At 41.3% G+C, this 24,115-nt stretch overlaps 2 protein-coding genes across 6 annotated transcripts in view; both read left to right on the top strand.

Annotated features, from left to right (window-relative positions):
- Positions 1-5,659, top strand: part of jph3b (junctophilin 3b) — a 75,451-nt gene extending 69,792 nt beyond the window's left edge. Inside the window, exon 6 of the mRNA XM_039808976.1 lies at positions 2,922-5,659. Within this exon, the coding sequence (XP_039664910.1) occupies positions 2,922-3,002 (81 nt within the window). The 3' untranslated portion in view covers positions 3,003-5,659. The remainder of the gene's footprint in view (positions 1-2,921) is intronic.
- Positions 5,660-6,926: 1,267 nt separating this feature from the next.
- Positions 6,927-24,115, top strand: part of zcchc14 (zinc finger, CCHC domain containing 14) — a 64,228-nt gene continuing 47,039 nt past the window's right edge. For 4 of the 5 annotated variants that reach the window (XM_039807970.1, XM_039807974.1, XM_039807972.1 and 1 more), the window contains exons 1-2: positions 6,927-8,343; positions 12,068-12,289. In XM_039807970.1, the coding sequence (XP_039663904.1) occupies positions 7,849-8,343; positions 12,068-12,289 (717 nt within the window). In that variant the 5' untranslated portion in view covers positions 6,927-7,848. The remainder of the gene's footprint in view (positions 8,344-12,067; positions 12,290-24,115) is intronic. The other variant, XM_039807975.1, reaches the window with a different exon arrangement.

Consider the following 24,115-nt stretch of genomic DNA (forward strand, 5'->3'; position numbering starts at 1 on the left):
CTAATGATGATGCTTGATATCAGTTCCCAGTGTTCTCAGAGTCCCATTTCCCTCTCCCACTGCAACCATTGCTACAATATTAGACTCAATTAAAGCCATAGGTGTCCTGTACTGTACCTCCTCTTTTGTAAAATACTTTGATAAGACCAAAAAACACTATGTAACTATTTGTAAATTTAAATAATTAATAATAATTAATTTTAAAGGGGTTTCAAACTCAACTTCACTAAGGGCCAGATTGGAAAATGAGAATCACATCAAGAGCCAGATATGTATAGTTTCTTTCTTCTTCTGATGTTTTTTATTAAGTTATAAATAATTTGTCTCATTCAGCTTTCTCACTTACAGTGTGGGCCTCATAAAGCCCCAAAAAATTTGGCAACAAAGATCCTTAGCCATTATAGAAAAAGAAAATGACAAAAAGGTGGAAAAAAGCAACAAAAACGTTGGAAAAAGTGGCAAAAACATTGATAAAAGCGGCAAAAACTTCGGCAAAGGCAGCAAAAACTTCATAAAAGGCATCAAAAATGTCGGAAAAAAGAGCCACAAACGTCGAAAAATTTGACAAAAACGTCAGAAAAGCGACAAAAACTGGGTTTGCCAAAATGTATTGTGCACCTAAATTGATATGCGGGTCGGATCAAAATCTGCGATATTGTCAGTGAATCTACTACTGTAGATTCACTTTCACATATTTACCCAGAATAGACAGGTGGTCAGAGAGACTGGCCTTCACCCACATGACCCAGGTTGTCAGCAAGCATCTGCTTAAGTGTCATTGAGCAAGACACTGACTCCCGGCCAGCTCCAGGCTGCTGTTCTGCAGCCGAGTTGGCCCTCTGACCTCACTCTGTCAGAGAAGGTGTCTCTCTGTGGGATCAGCACAGGATTGTATTATTTATCTTAAGATGCAAACTGCTCCTTCATCATTGCACTGCATACATGTATCATCATTGCTCCTGGGTCTTATCTTCATGCACTGCAAAACAGGCAAAGCATAAAACAGCATTCCAATTTGTTTATTCCTCGTTGCAGAAAGTCCAGGGTTCGAGTCCGACCTGTGACGGTTTTCCTGCACGTCTTCCCCTCTCTCTCCCCTTTCATTATTCAGCTTTCCTATCCAATAAAGGCAGAAAGCCTTTTTCAGACCATTTATACAATTAGTTCAAAATTCTGTTGCGTGATTACTAACGAAGACCTTCACTGTTCCCATATGAACCTGGTGCAACTGTACCTTCACTTCACAGGTTTCCTGTCAAATTTAAGATTGAATTCAAAAGATTAGGCCTTCAAAAGATTGGGCTCTATCCTATTAACAGTAGTAGCTGATTATAGGTCTCTCAGGTGATGCTTGCTTAACCTAATTTGTTCTCTTTCTTTAAAGGTATACTATGCAGGATTTTCCTAAAAAGAAACCTATTTAAAAATGATTTTATTGATTTAGAAATTGTCCGTCCGAGTCTATGATCTTAACTCTGTCCATGGCAATGGTCTGTTGTAGAGAAATAGCAAACTGACAGGACTGACCAATCAGAATCAAGTATCCAACTGAGCCGTGTAATAAAGACTCAAATATCCCTCTCAATCATCACTTATGATCTAGTAGAAGTGTGTATATATATGCAGAGGCCGTCTGCCCGTAATTTCTCTTTTCTTTTTAAACTTTGCTGTGTTAGGCGTGTTTTGAGGCGTTACCCTTTGGGCTCAAAGCTACGAAAATATAGTGGACACAACAATTCCTGCATAGTATTTTGAAATGTATATCTGTGAAGCACTTTGTAACCCAGGGTTTGAAATGTGCTGTATAAATAAAGTTTTTTCTTTGACTTACTTACAGTACATGCTATTTCTAAGGAATATGGGCTAGACAAATAATCAGTATAGAGTATATTTGGAAACGTAGGCTGATTTGTGAGCATACCCAATATTTGAAAAAAAGGTGAGTTTTCAACTAATATCGGAAGAGAACATCAACCACACTGTGACTGACATTTAAGGTGCAGTAGGTAAAACTTATAAAACTAACTTTCTGTCATATTTGCTGAAACTGTCCCTATGTTTGAGTAGAACTACATGAAGCAGGTCATTTAAAAAAAATCCGGCTCTTCTGGCACCACCTACAGCCTGTAGTGCGGTTTGCAAAACTCCACAGCTCCCTGTTCAGATGCACCAATCAAGGCCAGGGTTGGTGTCTAACTGCTTTTCAATCACTGCTCATGCATACGCATTCATTCTCCATTGTGGGGGGAGGGGCGTAGGAGACCGTTTTGGGCTTTAGCAGAAAGGGTTTACAGTTGTATAAACCCCAGGGCTGTAGGATTCTCTGAACCAGTAAAAGAATCAAACGACAGTTACCAGAATTCACCTGACTGCTGTGGGGCGATTGATGTGCATGCAGTTATGCAAGGTCCAATGAGAGTGATGTTGAAAGTGTGAAATTATTTCAACACAACAGAAAGTCCTGTAATCACCAACAAGTTCTTAGGAATAAACTGATAAAAAAAGAAGAGATTCATCAACCTTTCTGTTAAAAACAGTGGGTTGGTCCTTTAAATTGTGTTAATGCAAAGCACCTTACCACCTATACTAAACCACTGGTTGGTTTGGAGGATTGTGTTCCCTTTACTTTCTTTTCAATTAATACCCTTATACTGCATAGCATGTTTATTGACATATTATTATCATTATGACCAACTGTGGTAGTAAGAAAGGTTTTGGCTGTTCTGCATCGCCTTGGTTAAAAAAGGTACAGTAAATGGATGACTATAAATGACTGCGTACGTTTGTATGTATTAGCAGGTTCGATATACTGCCTGTATGGAAACGGCTTTGTCTGTGAGCTTTGAGTGTGTGTGTGTGTGTGTGTGTGTCCTGATTATTGACGCGCTCCTCTTTTCTCTTTTTCTCTCTCTCCCACGCAGGCCTACAGCTCTTTCCTGGTTGTCATGGTGATTTTGCTCAACATTGGAGTGGCTGTTTTGTTTATCCACTTTTTTATTTAAAGACAGCACAGCTTTCCAAGTCAGCCCATCGTTACAACAACTAGAAATTCATATGAGTATTACGACGACTCTGCTTTCGTTTTCCTGGCGGTTCCTGGACTGCAACCGGCTGAAAGAAGACAAGGTCCAAGGAGGGCTCCACCAATATTTGGGCTAAAGGTAGCTAAGCCGGGCTAACCTCGCCTAAGCTTGGTCCAGTCGTTTTGGAAGAGACGCGGAAGTGGACAAAAGAGGGGTAAACCAGTCCAGGTAACTGGACTACAGGGAGATAATATAGTCCAGAAACTGGACTAAAGTGAGCTTCAGTAGTTCACACACAGACTCAAATGGGCTGAACCGGTCTGATCCCCAGGCCATGCAGAGCTGCAGCTGGCATTACAGCGAGATGTCTGCTTCCACTGTCTGCAGACCTGACTGACAAGACAGACTTTTTCATCCTCAAATCATAGTTTTCAACAGATTTGTAACTTATAATTTATTTATTAACATTTTCTCTCATGTACAATATGTTGATGGATATATTCTTTATTTTGTAACCCTCCACCCCTCTTTATATAACTCCTGCCTTTTGGTTCCTCCACCTGCCCGGATGTTGTTACTGATGGTTCAAGGTGTGTGTTCATGTGTGTGTTCATGTGTGTGTGTGTGTGTGTGTGTGTGTGTGTGTGTGTGTCTATGTAAGACTCAGGAGCTGGCGAGTGTGTGCTACCAGGATGATACTTCCCTGTCTACACAAACACACCCATTGCTATTACCCGATCCCTCTCATTCATCTGTCCCCGTTCTGATGTCTGTCTCCTCTCATTCTTCATCTTATGCTGGGAGTACGAATGTGTATGTGTGTGTGTGTGTGTGTGTGTGTGTGTGTGTGTGTGTGTGTGTGTGTGTGTGTGTGTGTGTGTGTGTGTGTGTGTGTGTGTGTGTGTGTGTGTGTGGGTGTGTTTGTGTGGGTGTGGGTGTGTATGCTTATGTGTGTCTCTGCATACTGTATATGTATGTTTGCTGTGTGCCTAAATGTTTTTTGCAGAATGTGAGCGTGTTTGCAACTGTATCAAGCAGGCATGTCTTGTCCACATTTGTGTGTACGTATGAATGCGCGTGTGTGTGGTCTCCAAGTAGCTCAGTGGCCTTTCACGCTGTTCATGAACTTGACAAGAGCATTTCAAGAGGACACAGTCACTGCTCATCCACATCTAGCCTATACTAGCATCAGCTGACAGCTGTGCTCTCTCTCCGTCTCTCCCTCCTACTCTCTCCCACCTCCACACACACACACACACACACACACACACACACACACACACACACACACACACACACCAGTCAGAGAATGGAGCTTCCTCCGTGTTGGTGGTAGTTCAAGACAGACCGTCCTTGGCAACGCGCTGCACCTACTGTACCCCCAGCAGAGGTATTTAGAGGAAATACTGCATTCACCGAAGCAAAGCCTGTATGTGTAACACCAGAAAAATGGCTTTAAAGTCAATATCAATTTAAAAAATCTGTGTATCCCACTGCTTCTCTCAAAACATAACCTGAAGACGACGTCATCTTTTATACTATACTTGCAAGATGTCTGAAAAAATTACTAGTCGCCACCTGCCTTGCTTTTGTAGTGCAAATTGATAAATGTACAACAATGCATGCATGTGTACTGTAATATCTTAGTTGTGCATTAAATCTGAAAGCAAAAAAAAAGCTTCAGAAGCACATGTTAAGTTTTGATAGGAGCAGTGTCTCGAGAGAAGCCATTTTGGTACTGATCATGAAGCTGGAATTAAACAGCGGAGTCAAAATTTCTTTTGTGGACTCTTATTGATCTTCGCTGGGTGTTAAATGAAAGTCCAAGCAACCTGAAAGGAATTCACTTGAATTCATTGGAAGGCTTTTGGTGAAATGATGCAAGTCTGTTGTAGTGTAGTAGCAAGCAGTGGCCTGGATCGCGGCAAGGATTTACCGCCTCGTCTCCATTCCTCAGCTTCTCCTCCAACTATCCAAGACCCTCAGTGACAGACAGACAGACAGACAGACAGACAGAAACACCAGTCACAATTTGTCTATTTTTTATAGTCAAAGGAAGACACTGGGTTTTTCTGTGTGTGTGTGTCTCAAAACCAGTGTTTGTTTGCATGCGTGCACACGAATGAATGCTCATCGGACTGTGTGAACATGTGTGCACATCCGCCTCCCTCCACAAGCTGGGATGGGATGGCTGAGCCTGTTGCCATCGGTAACAACTTCCAGGGGGCAGGGAGGTTCGCTGTTGTTTTTCTGTCCGACAGCGTTTCTCAAACTATGGACTGGAACTCCAACTCGACTGTAGGCTCATTTCTGGTGTTTCCCCACATTATTACAAGAGCACAGTCTAATGTGCCCGCACCCTGCGAGGCAGAACAATGTATTTTCATTTCATTTTGGTCCCAGACTGAAAAAGATTCAAGAAGCTCTGCTGTATGCCATCAGCCTGGTGACGGTGCCCTGCGTCACCCTGTTAGTCCGCAGCATGCTACAGCATGCCAAGCTACTCTCTCTCTATAGTTTGACTCTTTCTTTCTTTCTTTCTTTCTTTCTTTCTTTCTTTCTTTCTTTCTTTCTTTCTTTCTTTTTATGTTTCTGGGAATTACATCTGTTTTGTTTTTGAGTTATGTGGAGAAAATAATGAAAGTGTTTGAAAGAAAAATGACTCTTGGCTCTTGTGTTTTTTGTCTTTCTCTTTGCTTGTGTTGCTGTGTTGTGTTTTTAAAGTTTTTGTGTGTGCGTGGTTGTGTGTCAGGCAGCATACCTGATGCAGAGAGGGAGGGGTATGGTTACTATAGCAACGTTAATTTTCCTTCGTCAGCAGAGGGGCAGGGCCTGTGTTCGGGGGCGGGGTTTACCTCTAGAGACCAATGTTCTCAAAGAGAGAAGTGAGGATAGAGGGAGGCTGTGTTGATGGAGAAGAGGAGAAACAAGAGAAGAACTACACAGAAGGGCAGATGAGGGGAAACAATAGGCAATAGGCCTACATTCGTGTTTAATCAACATTTTAAAATTCTTTTTGGTGTAATGTTTTCATCATCTGTGACTAGGCATTGCCAGGTGTCATGATGGATGCGACACCACATGGATCAGAAAGTGTGCTGCTGCATCAGGTTTCAACATGGACATCTGACGCCATCTTCTGGTCCTAGATAAGAATTACATAATAACAGCAACAGGGGGCCTCGCTTCGCTCTCTTCACATCGAGTATTGGACTATGAAGAAACTATTGAACTGTAAATATAATACGGATCATTGCTGCTGCTATGTAAAACATAAAATATGTTGATCTATACAGTGGCTTTAGTGACTCACCAGCCGGACTGATGAGAAATTATACCACCACATCCATTTTATCCCTTGCCAAAACTATAGGCTATTTCTATAGGCAAATATTACCCTTTGATACTCATCACTGTGACTTTATGATCGACTTTTCTTATTTACGCGCTATAAACTGATAATAACACTTCACTCCTTAAATATTGTGTCTTTATGTGTTTGTATTTGTAACAATCTTAAACGTTGTGGTACTTTCTAATAAGATTTCCTTTGTTTTGTTAGCTTTGCTGTCATATCAAAATGCCTATAGCTTCCCTCTAAATCTCTAAAAATAGGCTAATAATAAGCTAAAAATATTAACTAAATTCGTAGTGAAACCATAGCTTTCTTATTATTGAGACTATCATAGTAAATAGATTATATAGCATCAGTTTAACATGTATCTGGCACTTTAAAGCTTCAGTAATAAAGCTGAGATATGTATGAGCGCATGAGAAAAAGATGTGAAATAGCAGGGCAGCGGATATCCCTCTGAGCCAATCACGAGAGAGGCCACGTGCATGCAGACGGGACTCGCAGCCAATCAAAGAAAACATTTCTGTACGGTGGGCTGGTCTTGCTGCCAGAGTTGGGTTAATGTTATAAACAGCTGTTTTTTTTCCTCGATTTCAAGACTCATGGCAGAATGCAGGGAGACTAGAACAACATGTTGCACTCAACTCATTCATGGATTTTACTGCGTGGATAAAACTTTTAGTAGCCTATCATTTGTGAGTTTTTTTTTCTCCAAAGTGGCGTTTGATGAGGTAAGGTCTCGGAAATGCTATATAGTGTTATTTCCAGTGGCAGTAGCAGCAGCAGCTTCGGGCCACACTAGTTTTGTTTTTAATCTTTAACCTAGCATAGTTTTGCTATCGGTTGGGACTTTAGTCGCTGGGCTTCGCACAAGTTGTGGAACACCATGAGGACAGAGGAGCATCTACAGGAAGGGATTGTTGTGCCGTGCAGGACAGGAGAGCGGGGCGGCTCAGATCAGAAATGATAGAGCGTCTCCTTGAATGGGGCGGTGTGTTTTGATCCACTCTGCCATCCTGCAAGAAGTGTAGCTTACCGTCAGGGGGCAGCGGTCCGACCGGCGTGGAGGGACACGGCGGAGGGACTCCTGGCTGCCGTGCTAAAACACAAACAAGACCGCTTTGGCTTCATGTGAGGCGACTTGGTGAGATTATATTATCGATAAAGCCTGCTGTTCTTTGGCCGCTGGTTCGCCAACACAGGAATAAACTTTATGCTTCTTTAATTTCACTGCTGTGGTCGCATAGTGTGGGTAAAAACATTGAGAGGGAGACAGAGTCAGAAAGTTGAGAAATTAGCTGTGACTTTACGGCCACTCGAGAGTAGCGCTGCTCACGCGCGCCTGCGCAATTACGCACGTACACACACACACGCGCTCCCTTTTGTTGTGAAGTTCACTCTCCGTTGAAAGTCTGACATTTTAATTCCCGTTATTGTCTAAACAAGTACAGTTTGAGTGAATGTGGGAGGATGGTGGAGAGCCGGAGTTGTGTCCAGAGGGAGGGGGTATACCGCTGGTTCTCCTCCCTCACGTCAGCCCAGAGAATCGAGTTCCTGTGCGGCCTTCTGGACCTCTGCGTCCCCATCGAGCTCCGCTTCCTCGGCTCCTGCCTGGAGGACTTGGCCCGCAAGGACTATCACTCCCTCCGGGATGCGGAGATCAAAGCCAACAACCCCGCCGACCTATCTGGCCTCACCAACATCACGGACGAGGTGGTGCGCAGCAAGCTGCTGGTGTCCCTCGCCCTGCTCGGCTCGGACAACAGGGAGGCGGCGGTGGTCCTGTACCGGACCCTGACTCACATAGACACGGTGATCAACAACTACGGCTTGGCGCTGAACGACGGGAGGACCGAGGAGCAGTTTCTTTTACTATTCACCATGGCCTCTCACCACCCGGCCTTTAGCTTCCACCAGAAGCAGGCGCTGAGGCAGCAGCTGAGCCAGATCCACGACATCCTGCAGGTGAGAGGGATGCTTAAAGTGGAGAGCCACTAGAAAGTTCACAGGGTTATCAGCAGTAAGTAGGAGGGGCCCAGCCAGCTGTCAGACTGCAAGAAATAATTTGAAATAATTTGACCCATATTCAGTAAGGGGGTAAATCACACGTTGTATTAGATATTATACTGATTCTTTGGACAACAATACAATATTTGCAGATATCACAAAGTGTGCCGATTTGATTCAATTCACGGGCCCGCAACCAGTATGAGACGAACACCCCTAATATTCAGGCATTTTCAAGTCAAAAATGTGCTTGTGTGTGAAATAATTCGACTACTACTAAATAACATTCTTCAATGAAATAATTTTATTTTACTAGTAGAGTGAAGTATAGAGCATAATTGAATCCCTTGCCAAATTATGTAGATGGATATTTCAAGAAACATGTCTTGGTAAGCCATATACTTAGGGTTGGGCATCGTTTAGATTTTAACGATTCTGATTCCAATTCCGATTCTTCCTTTCAATTCCGGTTCTTATCGATTCTCGATTCCGATTCTTTGAGTGGTGGAGTTGAAATGGGTCACATGCTTATTTCACAAATTAGAGGAACATTTTATTTTGATTCAAAAGGTGGGTTGCAGTATGACGGGGCTTTTTCAATGTAAAATAAAGCCACACTCGAGCACCGCTTACTGTGCTCCATGGCTGCAACACAACAAGCGCCTGGTCTCTACGGAAACCAAAACTTGCGCATGTTAAATTTGGAACCCATGATCTGATTTGAAACCAAATCCTCCAAACGATTCCAATAAAGAAACGATTCCGATCGAATCGTAATTTTTGAAACGATTTCAAGTAGGAATCGGTTCTCGATGCCCAACCTTACATATACTGTACATTAGGGGTTTATTTCTTGGGAATAAATGCCACTTTCTCAACAATTAGATGTCAATTGTATTTCAACCCATACATATACTATAAGTATATGGACACGGACTGTATAAGGTGATAAACGTCTAAAATGGTGAAAGTGACTTTTGATGTATATTCATGTGGGTCATGTCGCAGCTCCAAAAAATGGTCCTGTATTCACTCGTGTGAAATGTGCTCTGGTTAATTGGCATTTCTTTAAACCAATCACAATCGTCATGGGCGGCACTAGGCGCCGGACGGGAAGGTACTTGTTTTGGTGGAACGTGTACATTCAAAAGTTGTTTTAGTCGTGCAACAGAAAACTCAGATTGGACAGATAGTCTAGCTAGCTGTCTGGATTTACCCTGCAGAGATCTGAGGAGCAGTTAACCATAGTCCTCATAAACAGAGATGGGAAGTAACGAAGTACAAATACTTTGCATAAAAAATGGTTGTCATTCGCATGGCAAATTTACTTTTATACTTCAAATAAATTTCCAAGCCTGTACTTTGTTACTTTTACTTGAGTAAAGAAGTTAAATCAGTGCTTCTACTTTTATCAGAGTATTTCTTAACACAAGTATCTGTACTTCTACTTGAGTACGGGAAGTGAGTACTTTTGCCATCTCTGCTCATAAATCTACCAGAGTTTAAAATTACAAAACAAAGAAAGCAGAAGGTAACGGGACATCCGAAAACAGACATCCGTAAAGAGTGACATCCGCAGAACGAGAGCATTCCTGGAAGCGGAACGCCATGAATATAGACTACCTGAACAAAAAGTGACATGAAAACTCATAAAGCAGGTGGGATGACAGCATAGTGAACATGCTGCAGGAGCAGAGTGTTACTCTGCTATGAATCCTCATCTCTCCCCTAAATTCAGAGCACTGGGCATTGTTAACCAGTGCTGGATGCTATGAGTTATCACCACGTCGGCTCATCCATCAGGGCCCTGGCCACATATAAGGTTTTCACGGGCTCAGAGGAAAGGAAAAGTCATTGTAGCAGGTGAAACACAAACTAATTGCAGGCTTTACTGAGACCTGGCAGAGGAAATATGTTACATATAAGTACAGCCCACTGACATGTTACCTATACACCCAAATTACAGGTGACACGTAGTCAATGACAGGCTGCCTGTTAACACAACAGACCTCAGCCGTGTTATTCAGTGGTGAACAAAGTAAATGACATGCTTGTAGGTGAAAGCTGACAGCCAGCAGGAGTTTATGATGTCAACCACAGCTCAGGTAAGTTTAAAAATATATTTTTCGTTTGCAGTTGACTTAGCTTAAAGAAGTATTTGCATTTTTGACATCTGTATAATTCCAAGGCTCTCACACATGCATTTGTTTTGAATGACATCAAGCTTTGTTGGATATATGTCTCTCTGGGGTCTAATTGATCCCAAATAAGTTACCATGCAGGGTAACATATTGTACATTTCTGTGTTTGTGACAGAAATACATATGGCTAGGCAATGTATCGATATTGTATCGATATTGACATATGAGAGTAGATATTGTCTTAAATTTTGGATATCGTCATATTGCAATATAACACACATATAACATATAACATATATATATATATAACTTTGTTCATGCACAACCCATGCAACATACAATACGTGAATATTTCCTTATTTGGTGTGATAACAATACTTTATGTTCAGTACCACCAACTCAAAACTTTTACATTTTTGTAATTTTTGTAACAGTTTGGATTTTAATAGAATCAGAAGAAGAAGAAAATATTTATTATTTTTTACACATGAACGTAGCAGTGTGTTCTGTTGGACTCAATGAGAAAGTAAAGCCAATGTCTGTATAAGAGTTATTGTGATGATATTGGGAATTATGGAAATGAAGGGAACATAATTATTAAGTCAATTAAATTGTTTTATTAAGCACATTTAAAACCGACAAATGCTAACCAAAATGCTTTACAGAGATGCTCTTCCTGATGACTAGAAATAATATTTGTAGTTCATGGCGTAGCAGTGCACTGCAGGGCGTAGCAGGGCACTGCAGGGCATAGCAGGGCATAGCAGGACGTAGCAGGGCATAGCAGGGCACTGTAGGGCAGTGCAGGGAACTGCAGGGCGTAGCAGGGTGTAGCAGGGCATAGCAGGGCGCCAAGCAGGACCACGGCTACAGCTGCAACCATGATTTAGGTGCCACCCTAATCCGATATCATCACGATACTTATTTCACGATACAATATTCTGCGATATATTGCAATTTATTACCTTTTTTCCAACTTCGAATTTTTCCCAGTTTCAAATGATGTCCCCAAAAGAAAACTTCAACATCTGTTTTGTCTAACAAAAAAAAATTTCTCTGTTTGTTCATCTCACTTCAATTTTTAATGCTGCAAACTGGGATTGTCAAGCAGACAAACTGACCAACACATATACAATAATAGCTTAATACTTGGCTTCTGTGTATCGATACAGTATTGCCGTGGGAAATAGCGCGATACTATGCGATATCAATTTTTCCCCCGCCCCTACAGTACTTATACTACACTGGGGGATTAAAGAACACAATAGCGTGAAACATCAAAGATTGTGATTTCGCTGGTATTCGGATCCCAGTGCTCTCGGGCTTGGACTCCTAATAAATTATAATAATAATTCCCTTAACGTAAGTAAAGACATTGCACCATACATTGGTGCAGAAAAGGCACAAACTGTTGCATAAAAATTCACCAGAATGCAGGAAATGGAAGTGTTTGACACTCAACATTTGACGGGGAGGACACCCCGGTTATAATGTGTCCCCCCTCCCAAATGTTGAAACAAAACCTACGCCCTTGGTTGCAGGTGAGAAGGGGAGGAGGAGGAGAGGCCCAAGCCGCGGGCCCTGGCGGGGGTCGATCTGCCGCATGTTATGCTCAGCCACATCACCACTATCACCATCAGAGCGTGTCGCTGCCTCTGGCCTCGCTGCCCCCCGCAGCCTGCTCCCCACCTGATGCCAGCGCTGCCTACCTGCCTCTGTCTGCCTGCCAACCCTGCCACACACACTGCACCTGCTGGCACAAGGTAGGGAGCAACACAGCCAGTCATGTACATTTAACAATAGAGCAAGTTTCAATTCTTCAGTAAATAAATAAAACTAAATATGTAACGATTGATAGGTCGTCGGTGGTTCTGGTAGTTTTAAGAGCTTATCACATGGGGAGCGATTATCGCACCTCGTAATTAATTTCCAATGAGAAGCGAGCGGGCTGGTAGGGGAGTGTGGGCAGTTTGACAGGCGACGCGACAAGCGGGCACAATCCCGTGAAACTGTTGCATTCGTGCTAGTCACATGCACACGCCCGCCGCAAGGGTTGGACTGTGTTGAACTTTACCCTATGCGAGCGACGCGCAGCGCACATCAATGAACGAGAGACTGATTCTTGCTTGTTTGTTTCCTAAAATATAAAACTGTTTTCGAAACAGTTATCAGGACGTAGACTGGGGGACTTTTGGTCTTCAGAGCATCGGCACAGGACTGGATTTATTGGGTAACGTCCGTAAATTAGACTATGCTAATTTAGCTAACTTTGGCTATCAACAATAACAGTCCGTGGTTAGGAAAGACTAGGATTGCCACTATTAGTTATAAACCGACCTGTGATTAGGGTTATATGATACCACAGTCAGTTAATCTCATTCAGTTGTACCGGCAGGGATACAGTAGTGCACAGAATCCTCATGGTTACCACACATTGATTGCCTGGCTTTAATCGTGGAGCGTTGTCCTTTACATGAGGAGTGTAGTAGACCCACGCAGATCCACGCGACTACGCAGGCGAAGTGTCGCTCCCCATGTGAAAAGCCCTTTATCCTGCGTTTTTCATATTTTGTTGCTTGGGCTAACTGGCTGAAAGGCAGCTTATGTCTTCAGTTGAATTCTATTCCGGTAGGGAGTGCATGCAAAAGTGAGGTATATGCTGTATGAAAGTGTAGCTTTCATTGGAGTGAGTGAACTGCCATGTTTCATAAATCGGATGTGTTACATCCATGAAATGTTTTATATTGGAATTAATACTGCGTTACTCATTCATTTAATATAATAATAAATGAACAAAATGTAGATAGAAAGCATTCATGTGAAACATTTAACGTGTGCCAGCTATAGGCAAGAAGACTTCTAACTAGCATCAGCACAGGCTTTTGAAAGATAAAAGAAAATCAACTTTTGCAGAAAAAATGTATGAGTAACTTGGATTTGTCAGCTATTACCCAGTATTCTGTTGTTTATGCAGTCAATTGTGGTTTACAGCAGCTGATCAGTCCTGTGTGCCTTTTCCTCCATTTTTTTTTAGTTTTTTTAGCAAAAATGGCGATTCATGTTTTCTTCTTGTAATGCATGATGTGCAAATGTGGTTGTGTCACATTTTACGATGTGGTCATTTATGATGATATGGTGATTTATGAGATACAGCAGTATTATGACTGAAATAGCGTTAGATTGATGCAGTCATATAAATGGCTTCATCAACATTTTTTATTGTTTATATTTGTACAGCCTCTGGCTGTAGATTTGTGATGCTGTGTGTTCACTTCATGTTACTATGCACCATCCAGACAGCAATATGACTTCCTGAAGAAGCATATTTTCATTTGTCAAGTCATATTCGACAGTATTGAGTATTGCGATTTTCTTTTACTTCTTTAACAAAAACAAAAGTTGAATAATATACTTCTAGAGACAATAAATCATGAGACATTTGTAAAAACTAAGTGCTTTCTGAAAGGAATGCACATTACATGTCAGTCAGTCAGTCTGACATTTATTTCATTTGTAAAGAAGTACATAACATGTATTTTCTGCATTTTCTGCTTTTGGTCTGTTAGAAAACAGATATGATTTCCGTCGGCGGAGGTACCCTATAAACGGTAACACTTTACAATAAGGTACACAAAAAAATAGGTAGTTAATGATTAGTTACTGTTTTTGAAAGGGTAGTTACCCTTTTTCAGAAGGGTAACGAATGGTTAGTTACCCTTTTTGAGAAGGGTAGTTACCCTTTTTGAAAAAGGTAGTTACCCTTTTTCAGAAGGGTATTTACCCATTTTGAAAAGGGTAGTTACCCTTTTTGAAAAGGGTAGTTACCCTTTTTCAGAAGGGTAGTTACCCTTTTTCAGAAGGGTAACGAATGGTTAGTTACCCTTTTTCAGAAGGGTAGTTACCCTTTTTGAAAAGGGTAGTTACCCTTTTTCAGAAGGGTAACGAATGGTTAGTTACCCTTTTTGAAAAGGGTAGTTACCCTTTTTCAGAAGGGTAGTTACCCTTTTTCAAAACGGTAGTTACCCTTTTTCAGAAGGGTAACGAATGGTTAGTTAACCTTTTTGAAAAGGGTAGTTACCCTTTTTCAGAAGGGTAACGAATGGTTAGTTACCCTTTTTGAAAAGGGTAGTTACCCTTTTCAAAAGGGTAGTTACCCTTTGGGGAAGGTGTTTTACCCTTTTCAAAAGGGTAGTTACCTTTTTTCAAAACGGTAGTTACCCTTTTTCAGAAGGGTAACGAATGGTTAGTTACCCTTTTTCAGAAGGGTAGTTACCCTTTTTCAAAACGGTAGTTACCCTTTTTCAGAAGGGTAACGAATGGTTAGTTACCCTTTTTCAGAAGGGTAGTTACCCTTTTTGAAAAGGGTAGTTACCCTTTTTCAAAACGGTAGTTACCCTTTTTCAGAAGGGTAACGAATGGTTAGTTACCCTTTTTCAGAAGGGTAGTTACCCTTTTTCAAAATGGTAGTTACCCTTTTTCAGAAGGGTAACGAATGGTTAGTTACCCTTTTTCAGAAGGGTAGTTACCCTTTTTGAAAAGGGTAGTTACCCTTTTTCAGAAGGGTAACGAATAGTTAGTTACCCTTTTTCAGAAGGGTAGTTACCCTTTTTGAAAAGGGTAGTTACCGGGAAAAAGAAAGAAAGAAAAAAGAAAGAAAGAAAGAAAGAAAGAAAGAAAGAAAGAAAGAAAGAAAGAAAGAAAGAAAGAAAGAAAGAATAATTCCTTCAGTTTCAATAGGGCCTTCGCCGCTGTCGGCACTTGGGCCCTAAATATACTATAGTTATGCCGGCAGCCGGCCAGCTCCGCGGAGCCGTAGTCCCTGTAGTCCAGTAACCCAGAAACTGTGACTTTGCCCTGGGTATGGAGCACAGCGGGCTAGCGCTGTATAGGGCTGTAACGATACACTAATCTCACGATATGATACACGATATTCAGCTCACGATACGATATATATCACGATATTCAGCCAACGATAAGATTCGATATATTTCGATACACTTACATCATTTTCTGAAAGATTTAAAGGGGACAGAGTGATTTTGGTGACATCTTGTGAGTGTTCCATTTACTTGGATTTAATTAATTGAACTGAAAACATCAATTACATAATATACAGACCCTTTCCAAAAAATTAGAATATCATGGAAAAGTTTATTTATTTCCATAATTCCATTCAAAACGTTAAACTTCCATAGATTATAGATTCAGGGCCCACAACCTAAATGATTTCAAGTATTTAGTTGTTTATTTGTACATAATTTGGGCTTCCAGCTCATAAAACCCACGAAAACAGGATTAGAATACTGTGAAGAAATCACCATTTACTTCTCAGTTTTTGCAGAAAAAAAAGAAATTAGGATCACATCAAATCAATCAAAATATGGTACTTTCAAAACGATACGTCAATCTTCAATACTTGGTAGGGAATCCCTTTGCCTTAATCACTGCCTCAATGCGCCGTGGCATTGAGGCAATCAGCCTGTGGCATTGCCTGGGAGTTATGGAAGCCCAGATTTCCTTGATGCTTGCTGTCAGCTCTTTTTGTTTTTGGGTCTGGTGCCCCTCATTTTCCTCTTGATAATACCCCATAGATTCTCAATGGGGTTTAGGTCCGGCGAGTTGGCTGGCCAGTCAAGCACTGTGATGGCATGGGCATCAAACCAGGTTTTGGTGCTTCTGGGGCCAGGTCCTGCTGGAAGATGAAATCTGCATCTCCATACAGATCCTCAGCAGAAGGAATCATGAAGTGCTCTAAAACATTCTGGTAGACTGATGCGGGGACCTTGGATTTAAGAAAGCAGAGTTTACCAGCACCTGCACTGGACCTAAGTGGCTACCTTACAGGCCAGTAAATAATAAATAGTTTTGTAAATAATAATAATAATAATACAAAAATCACAAATAGGCAGATTTATCTTTGCTAATAATATGTTGGATTCATGTTTATGTATGGACATATTTTAACTTTTGGAAAAAGAAAGAACTGCAATGACAGTGCAGAGACTCACAGAGCACAGTTACAAAAGACCTGGAAATGCTGACCAATCAGAGCAGACTGGGCTTTTTCAGGAGTGGAAAGAAAAAAATTATATTTAGACAGACAGGATGAGAAAAATAAACTGTTTTTTTTAACATTAAAGCATGTAAACATGTTCTAGTAGAAGCCTCAAATACATGTATGAACATGAAAATGAGCATCATATGGACCCTTTAAGATTAGTCATTAGACTGGTCATAAAAGCTGAAAAGTCAAGGGATTCACTCTAAATAGGGGAATTGTGATCTTCTACAGCAGGGATCATCAATTACATTGTTTCAGAATTTCAAAGGGTAACTACTGTTTTGAAAAAGGGTAACTACCCTTCTGAAAAAGGGTAACTATCCTTTTCAAAAAGGGTAACTAACCATTCATTACCCTTCTGAAAAAGGGTAACTACCCTTTTCAAAAAGGGTAACTAACCATTCGTTACCCTTCTGAAAAAGGGTAACTACCCTTCTGAAAAAGGGTAACTACCCTTCTGAAAAAGGGTAACTAACCATTCGTTACCCTTCTGAAAAAGGGTAACTACCCTTTCAAAAACAGTAACTAATCATTAACTACCTATTTTTTTGTGTACCTTATTGTAAAGTGTTACCGATAAAAAAAATCGTCATACAAAAGAAATCACGATACATACACAAAACGATTTTTTTTCGCACAACCCTAATGTCCTTAAATTGGGGCTAAATATGTGAAAGCACCATCCGGTCAACTACTAAGTTATTCTTCTCTGTTACAAAAAAGAGTCACTTTTTGTTTGCTAGAGTTTTGCCAGTATAGAGCTAACACATACAGTTGTTTTGAGTTGCGATCATAAAAGCTTTAATGAACTGGCTCCAGATTGAACAGCTGTTCCATCATACGAATTAGAGAAACAAACAACAAATCCAAGGTAAACATATGGTATGTGATAGACATATTATTACTTTATTATCAGGAAAATAAGGATATACTTTTGACGATAACTTCTCCCATGCTAAATGTGTAACTGAGACAAAGTGAAACAGTTCACTTCAGTTTATCCCAGTGTGTATGAAAGGTGTCAAAGAACATGTGGGAATACAAACAAAACAGTAACATTGTCAGTTTTCATAACTTTGAAGATCACAATTCCCCTATTTAGAGTGAATCCCTTGACTTTTCAGCTTTTATGACCAGTCTAATGACTAATCTTAAAGGTCCCATATGATGCTCATTTTCATGTTCATACATGTATTTGAGGCTTCTACTAGAACATGTTTACATGCTTTAATGTAAAAAAACAGTTTATTTTTCTCATCCTGTCTGTCTAAATATAATTTTTTTCTTTCCACTCCTGAAAAAGCCCAGTCTGCTCTGATTGGTCAGCATTTCCGGGTCTTTTGCAACTGTGCTCTGTGAGTCTCTGCACTGTCATTGCAGTTCTTTCTTTTTCCAAAAGTTAAAATATGTCCATACATAAACATGAATCCAACATATTATTAGCAAAGATAAATCTGCCTATTTGTGATTTTTGTATTATTATTATTATTATTATTTACAAAACTATTTATTATTTACTGGCCTGTAAGGTAGCCACTTAGGTAGCCATCCACAAATACAGTTAAGCTTAAGGATTCCCTGTGCCACATACATGTTTAAAGGGGTGATAGAATGATTAGATAGGCTATTTCACACTGTTCCTTAAGGTCTCCTAATAGGGTATGTAACATTGGTTGGGCTGAAAATGGCCCAGGTGCAATTCTATGGGCCCTTATGCATCCCTGTGTTTTGGCCCTATTGGGAACGAGAGCTTTTCTTCCAAATATGGTATGCTCATGAATATTTAGATGAGCTGCGCGCTGATTGGTTGAGCGAACCACATACACATACATTGGAGACGAGACAGCAGGTCTTGTATTTCAGACACTGCAATGTTTCGTTACTAAATTCACTTCTGAGACTTTTTTGTGCGAGAAATCATCTATATAAAGCTCAAATATGGGTCGTTTTACGAAAATTTATGGCTAATTGCAAATTTGGTAAGACGTGTCGGACATCAGGAGCTTATGAGACAGCGCTAAAGCTGAGCAATTTTATCGATTCTGCGATATAAATCGATATTTTTTTCCCCAAGAAAGTATTGATTTTTAAGCCGCGAGTATCGATCCGAGTCCCATTCAAATCCCCCGTGTTTACCCCCGTTGGCGTTGCAGGCTGAGCGATTTGGTCAGCCAGCCGCTAGTGTCGCTGTAGAGCAGCCAACGTCAACTGGCCCGTCGCCAAAGCTTTTAGTCTGGCCCGCAGAATAATCATGAATTCATAAAATGTAAAGAGGAAAAAATGTGTTCTGTTATTTATCATTTCAAGAGCAAAAAGCCAGCCCCATGTATTTACATCTCTATTCACATGCCGGGATTCTGTACAGCGATGCCCGAGCTCCACACACACAGCTGAGCCAAGATGTGTGTGCGTTAAAGCATTAAAACGAAAAAGAGATTAAACGGGAGGCTGAGGGCAAATGAACTCACGCTGGTCTCTTTTCTGTAAATAGGCTACAATTAAACCTTCGTGAGTAGAAAGTCAATACTTATCAATGCAGTCACCTGTGTAGACCGGCATAAACATGTAGAAATCAATATTTCAATCTGCTCAGTCCACCACGCTGTTTTACGCAAACACAGCTCTACTCTGCAAATAGCGAATTTTTACAAACAAGCTAAAACAAAAGCTGTCGGTTTTTAGTCTAACTGTTTATCTTAGGTTGCCGGGAATCTGAAAATTTTGACAAATTCTTGTAAACCTCACTGTTGGCTGAACAAACCAAACTCTCCGCTAGAGCGGACAATCTGAAGCTACTTAATATGCACGTGAATGACGCGATGTTCGAGTGATGATGATGATGCTGGTTGTATTATTTTGCAACATCGTTTCATTGCAAATGAGGCATACATGACGAGTGCATAGCCTGCTTATCAGTCCATTCATCATTAAAGCTGGGCTATTCCACGTCAACTTTTTGCTTCAGCCTCTTTGACAGTGACATGTTTACCTGACAACAGCCTTTCTTTCTGCAAGCATTTTCCACCAATCAGGATGCTGCATACTGCAATAATGTTTCCATAATCACAGACTTTAACCATCACTCCTCAGTGAACTGCCTCCTAGTCTGAGATCTTTTTCTAGTTAAAGAGCCAGTTATCATTATGGAGTTTCCATGTTTTTTCGGAGTTTGCTCACACTAATACATGTAAAAAAAAAAATAGCATTAATTCAGTAAGAAAGTGAAAATTTCGAACAAGAATAGGCGTATTAGGTATAAATTCATTTTATTTTCTTTATTTGAAAGTCCGGCCGCCAGAGTGCTTAGAAAAATTCTGAAACAATGTAGTTGATGATCCCTGCTGTAGACTCTCTGTCCAGTCAGAGACATATATTGTGTAATTGATGTTTTCAGTTCAATTAATTAAATCCAAGTAAATGGAACACTCACAAGATGTCACCAAAATCACTCTGTCCCCTTTAAATCTTTCAGAAAATTATGTAAGTGTATCGAAATATATCGAATCTTATCGTTGGCTGAATATCGTGATATATATCGTATCGTGAGCTGAATATCGTGTATCGTATCGTATCGTGAGATTAGTGTATCGCTACAGCCCTAGACAGCGCTAGCCCGCTGTGCTCCATACCCAGGGCAAAGTCACAGTTTCTGGGTTACTGGACTACAGGGACTACGGCTCCGCGGAGCTGGCCGGCTGCCGGCATAACTATAGTATATTTAGGGCCCGAGTGCCGACAGCGGCGAAGGCCCTATTGAAACTGAAGGAATTATTCTTTCTTTCTTTCTTTCTTTCTTTCTTTCTTTCTTTCTTTCTTTCTTTCTTTCTTTCTTTCTTTCTTTCTTTTCCCATCAAATGAATTGCCTTTTTGAGGGGCTTAACATATTCAAAAACTCACCAAATTTGGCAGTCGCATCAAGTCTGGTGAAAATTCACGTATTTTAAGGGTTTCGGGAATAGGCGCACAAAAATGGCTCGCTAGCGCCCCCTAGAAAGATAAAAGAATTGAGCCCCTGCAGTGCGTTTAACGTAGACTCACGAAACTTGGTACACATATGTAACATGTCAAGATGTACAAAACAATTAATTACAGCCATACCCTAAACCCAACAGGAAGTCCGCCATTTTGATTTCAAAGTTCGAAATTAGTGCGATTTTGGCCATTTCCACATGTCGTACTTTAACGAACTCCTCCTAGAGATTTCATCTGATCAACTTCAAACTCGGTCTGTGCCATCTTAAGATGTTAAAGATGAAAAGTTGTTAAAAGAAAAACTTTTCGTCATAGGGCGTGGCCCTTGGATGTATTAAGAGAACTGGATACAGTACGTACGTTCCAATGAGAGTGCTCAAAAGCGCATTATGCAAACATGGAGCTCGGCTTTTCCGCATTCTTGGCCCATGATGTCACGGTGGACACGCGCACTAGCAACAATTTGTTTGTGTTGTCTTAGCAACCGGTAGCAACATGCTCGTTCATGAGCTTCTCTCTCGTGGCTCTTACAAGTGGCGAACTCATGAACTCGCCGTTTTCATTGTCTAAAATATTCACTAACGTTAAACCGTTTCCGTTGTTCCTGATAGTTTACATGCTTAGCTAAATAAACGATGGATGTATTTAGCTAGACAACCAAGGAGATTTAATAATTATGTCGTGCTGCTAGCTAGCTAGCTACTAGCTAGCGCTAGCAGTTAGCCTGCAGTTTCGTGAACAGAGCTCATCCATGGCTTCATCTCTCATCCACGTTACAAGCTTTACAGCATACAGCCCTCGGATGGATCATAAGAGAGAACCAAGGCCATGTAATCACTATGTCTGTAGTAACGTTATGTAGGCATGATCTTAATACAGCCATGCTAGCTAACCCTGATGTTAGCAACTAGCTAGCTAGCCGATAGCCCCGCCAGTTTGGGAAACGCTAATTACGTTACATCCACGTATCATAACTTCATAATCATATGTATCATAACTTCATAAGATAATACCATGGACGTATTGATAGAACACATGGTGAATTACAACCGTTAGCTAGCTATATCCATTATTACAGCTAGCTACGTGAGCTCGGGAGAACAGTCATGTGAACGGACGTGCGCAGTCCCGTGGGTCTCGCGTCCATTATGCGCGTTCATCATTTCAAATTTAATAATTCTGGATTCGCTTCTAGTGAATGTTAAAAATGTAAAAAACGTAATGTTTTAAACAAGGACCCTTTCATTGTTCAAGCTGGTAAGTTGATATACCCCGAAACAAATTATCCGCTGAAATATAAACGTTTCTTTCGCCATGTAATGTCTATGTGAAAAGTCTTTCTGGGCCATGGGGTGCAGTACCACCGTTATCCGCTAAGCCCATGTTGGCATATAGACACGGCGCTCTTCCTGGGGGCTTGGCGTGGCCGTGGCGGGGCGGCCATTTTGTGCGTTTCGCCGCCGAAACAGGAAGTGGGTGTAACTCGAGTGTACGTTATCCGATTACCTCGAAACTTTTCAGGATTCATAAGAGTCCAACCCTGAGGACAAATAAAGGCCGATATTTACGTAAAGCCATAGCACCCCCTAGTGGCAACAGGAAGTAGGCCTAAACGTCAAGGTGCTATACTTTAACGAACTCTTCCTAGAGATTTCATCCGATGGACTTCAAACTTGGTCGGTACCATCCCAACACCTTAGCGATTAAAAGTTATTAAAAGAAAAACTTTTCGTCAGACAGTGTGGGCGTGGCGGCCATTTTGAGTGTTTAGTGATGAACATATGAGTGTTCGTATCTGCCCAAAATTTCTCACGAATCACAAGGGTCCAGGCCTGAGGACACCTACGGGCCAAAATTGACTTTTGGTGATAGCGCTCCCCGCTGGCAACAGGAAATCTGCCTTATATGACAAACATCATCCGATTTACATGAAACTCAGAATGTGTGGTCTACATGTGATACTGATCCGCCCCCTATAATATGACCACGCCCACTTACTCAGGCCACGCCCCCTTTTATAACATTTGAACTGTTTAAGGTAGATTCTTGTGTGAGGTATCATTGAACTCAGCAGAGACTTCCTTCTTCATTGGTGATGGTTTGGCCCGCCCCCCATGTGTAAGCCACGCCCCCTTTCATAACTGGTGACCCGTTTAAGGTAGAGTCTTATGAGAGGTATCATTGAACTCAGCACAGTTCCTTTTTAATTGGTGATGGTTTGACCCGCCCCCTACGCTTTTGCCACGCCCCTTTTCACAGCTAATGAACCGTATGACGTAGAGTCTTATGTGAGGTATCGTTGAACTCGGCGGGGAGTTCCCTTTTCATTGTTGACGATTTGCGGCGTCTGAGTGCCGCGCGAATGCATGGTCGCAAGGAGCGGCGTCCGCCGGTAACCCCGATGTGCGCAGAGGCGCGAGGGCCCGTCCATCGGTGCTCGCAGCTTTAATTGCAGTTTGAATTTTGTCACACCACTTATATTACAGCTACACTAAGGTCTTAAAAAACTAACGCTTGTGTCCGACTTCAATTCAATGCATTTTTGGGAATTTGAGGGGTTTCGTTAGCTGCTAGTGTCCCTTTAATCCTATGGGTAAAGATCGCGGCTGGCTGCAGGCCCTGGAGCTCCGTCAAGGCCTCGGCATTTGGTAGTCCAGTAACCCAGAAACAGTGACTTTGTGCGGGTATGGAGCGCTGCCGGCCGTGACGGAGATCCATCTAGCTCACAGCAGGCCAGCTCCTGCTGAACTGCGACACACAGTCGGACAAAATTTGAAATTAGCCATCAATTTTCGGCCCATATTTGACCTCTACATAGTTGATTTCTCGCATAAAAAAACCTCAGAAGTGAATTTAGTGATGAAATAGCAGACGAATTTCTGAGATCTGCGACCTATTCAGAAGACTACCTGATCTCAGATCAGTGGTGTAGCTTATGTAAATGTTGGGGTGTGACAAAGGTTAAGACTAGAGCCAAATAAGGGGGAGCCACCGAGTTGACGTTAACTTCATCATCAAAGTTCGTTGAGATTTGCCCGTTTTCAGAGGCAGTTTCAAATTGTGAGATTTGCAGAGGAAAGAGGTGTCAATGGGATTTAGAGGTTCTATGTATGTCCTATTTACCCACCAAACTGTCGTTATTCAACTATAACAAAGTAAAATGAGTTTTGCATTCTCTCACCCCTTTAACATTAAAACATGATGTATAAATATGTCAATAATTATTGTTTTAATAGCTTAGTATTGTTTGCACCATAAAAAGGTCATTGTAGGACCAGTTTAGTATGCAACTCAATTTTATACAACATATAGTAGGGGGTCCCTGCTCTGTCTGTCTTTCAGCTAGGGGTCCTTGGCCTAAAAACTTTAAAGACCCATGAACTAGTGGAGCTGGATGTGGAGTTTGAACCATCAACCTTCTTTCTGCTGATGATCCAAACCCTGTGATTAATGTTTTGAAATGTACTCCTCTTGTAAACAAATACAAGCAGTCACCCATAAAATATTCAAATATTGACGATGAAAGAGAACAGGAAGAGCTAAATGTGGTCCCTCT

This window comes from Perca fluviatilis, chromosome 8, assembly GCF_010015445.1.
Source record: "Perca fluviatilis chromosome 8, GENO_Pfluv_1.0, whole genome shotgun sequence".
Lineage (NCBI taxonomy): Eukaryota > Metazoa > Chordata > Actinopteri > Perciformes > Percidae > Perca > Perca fluviatilis.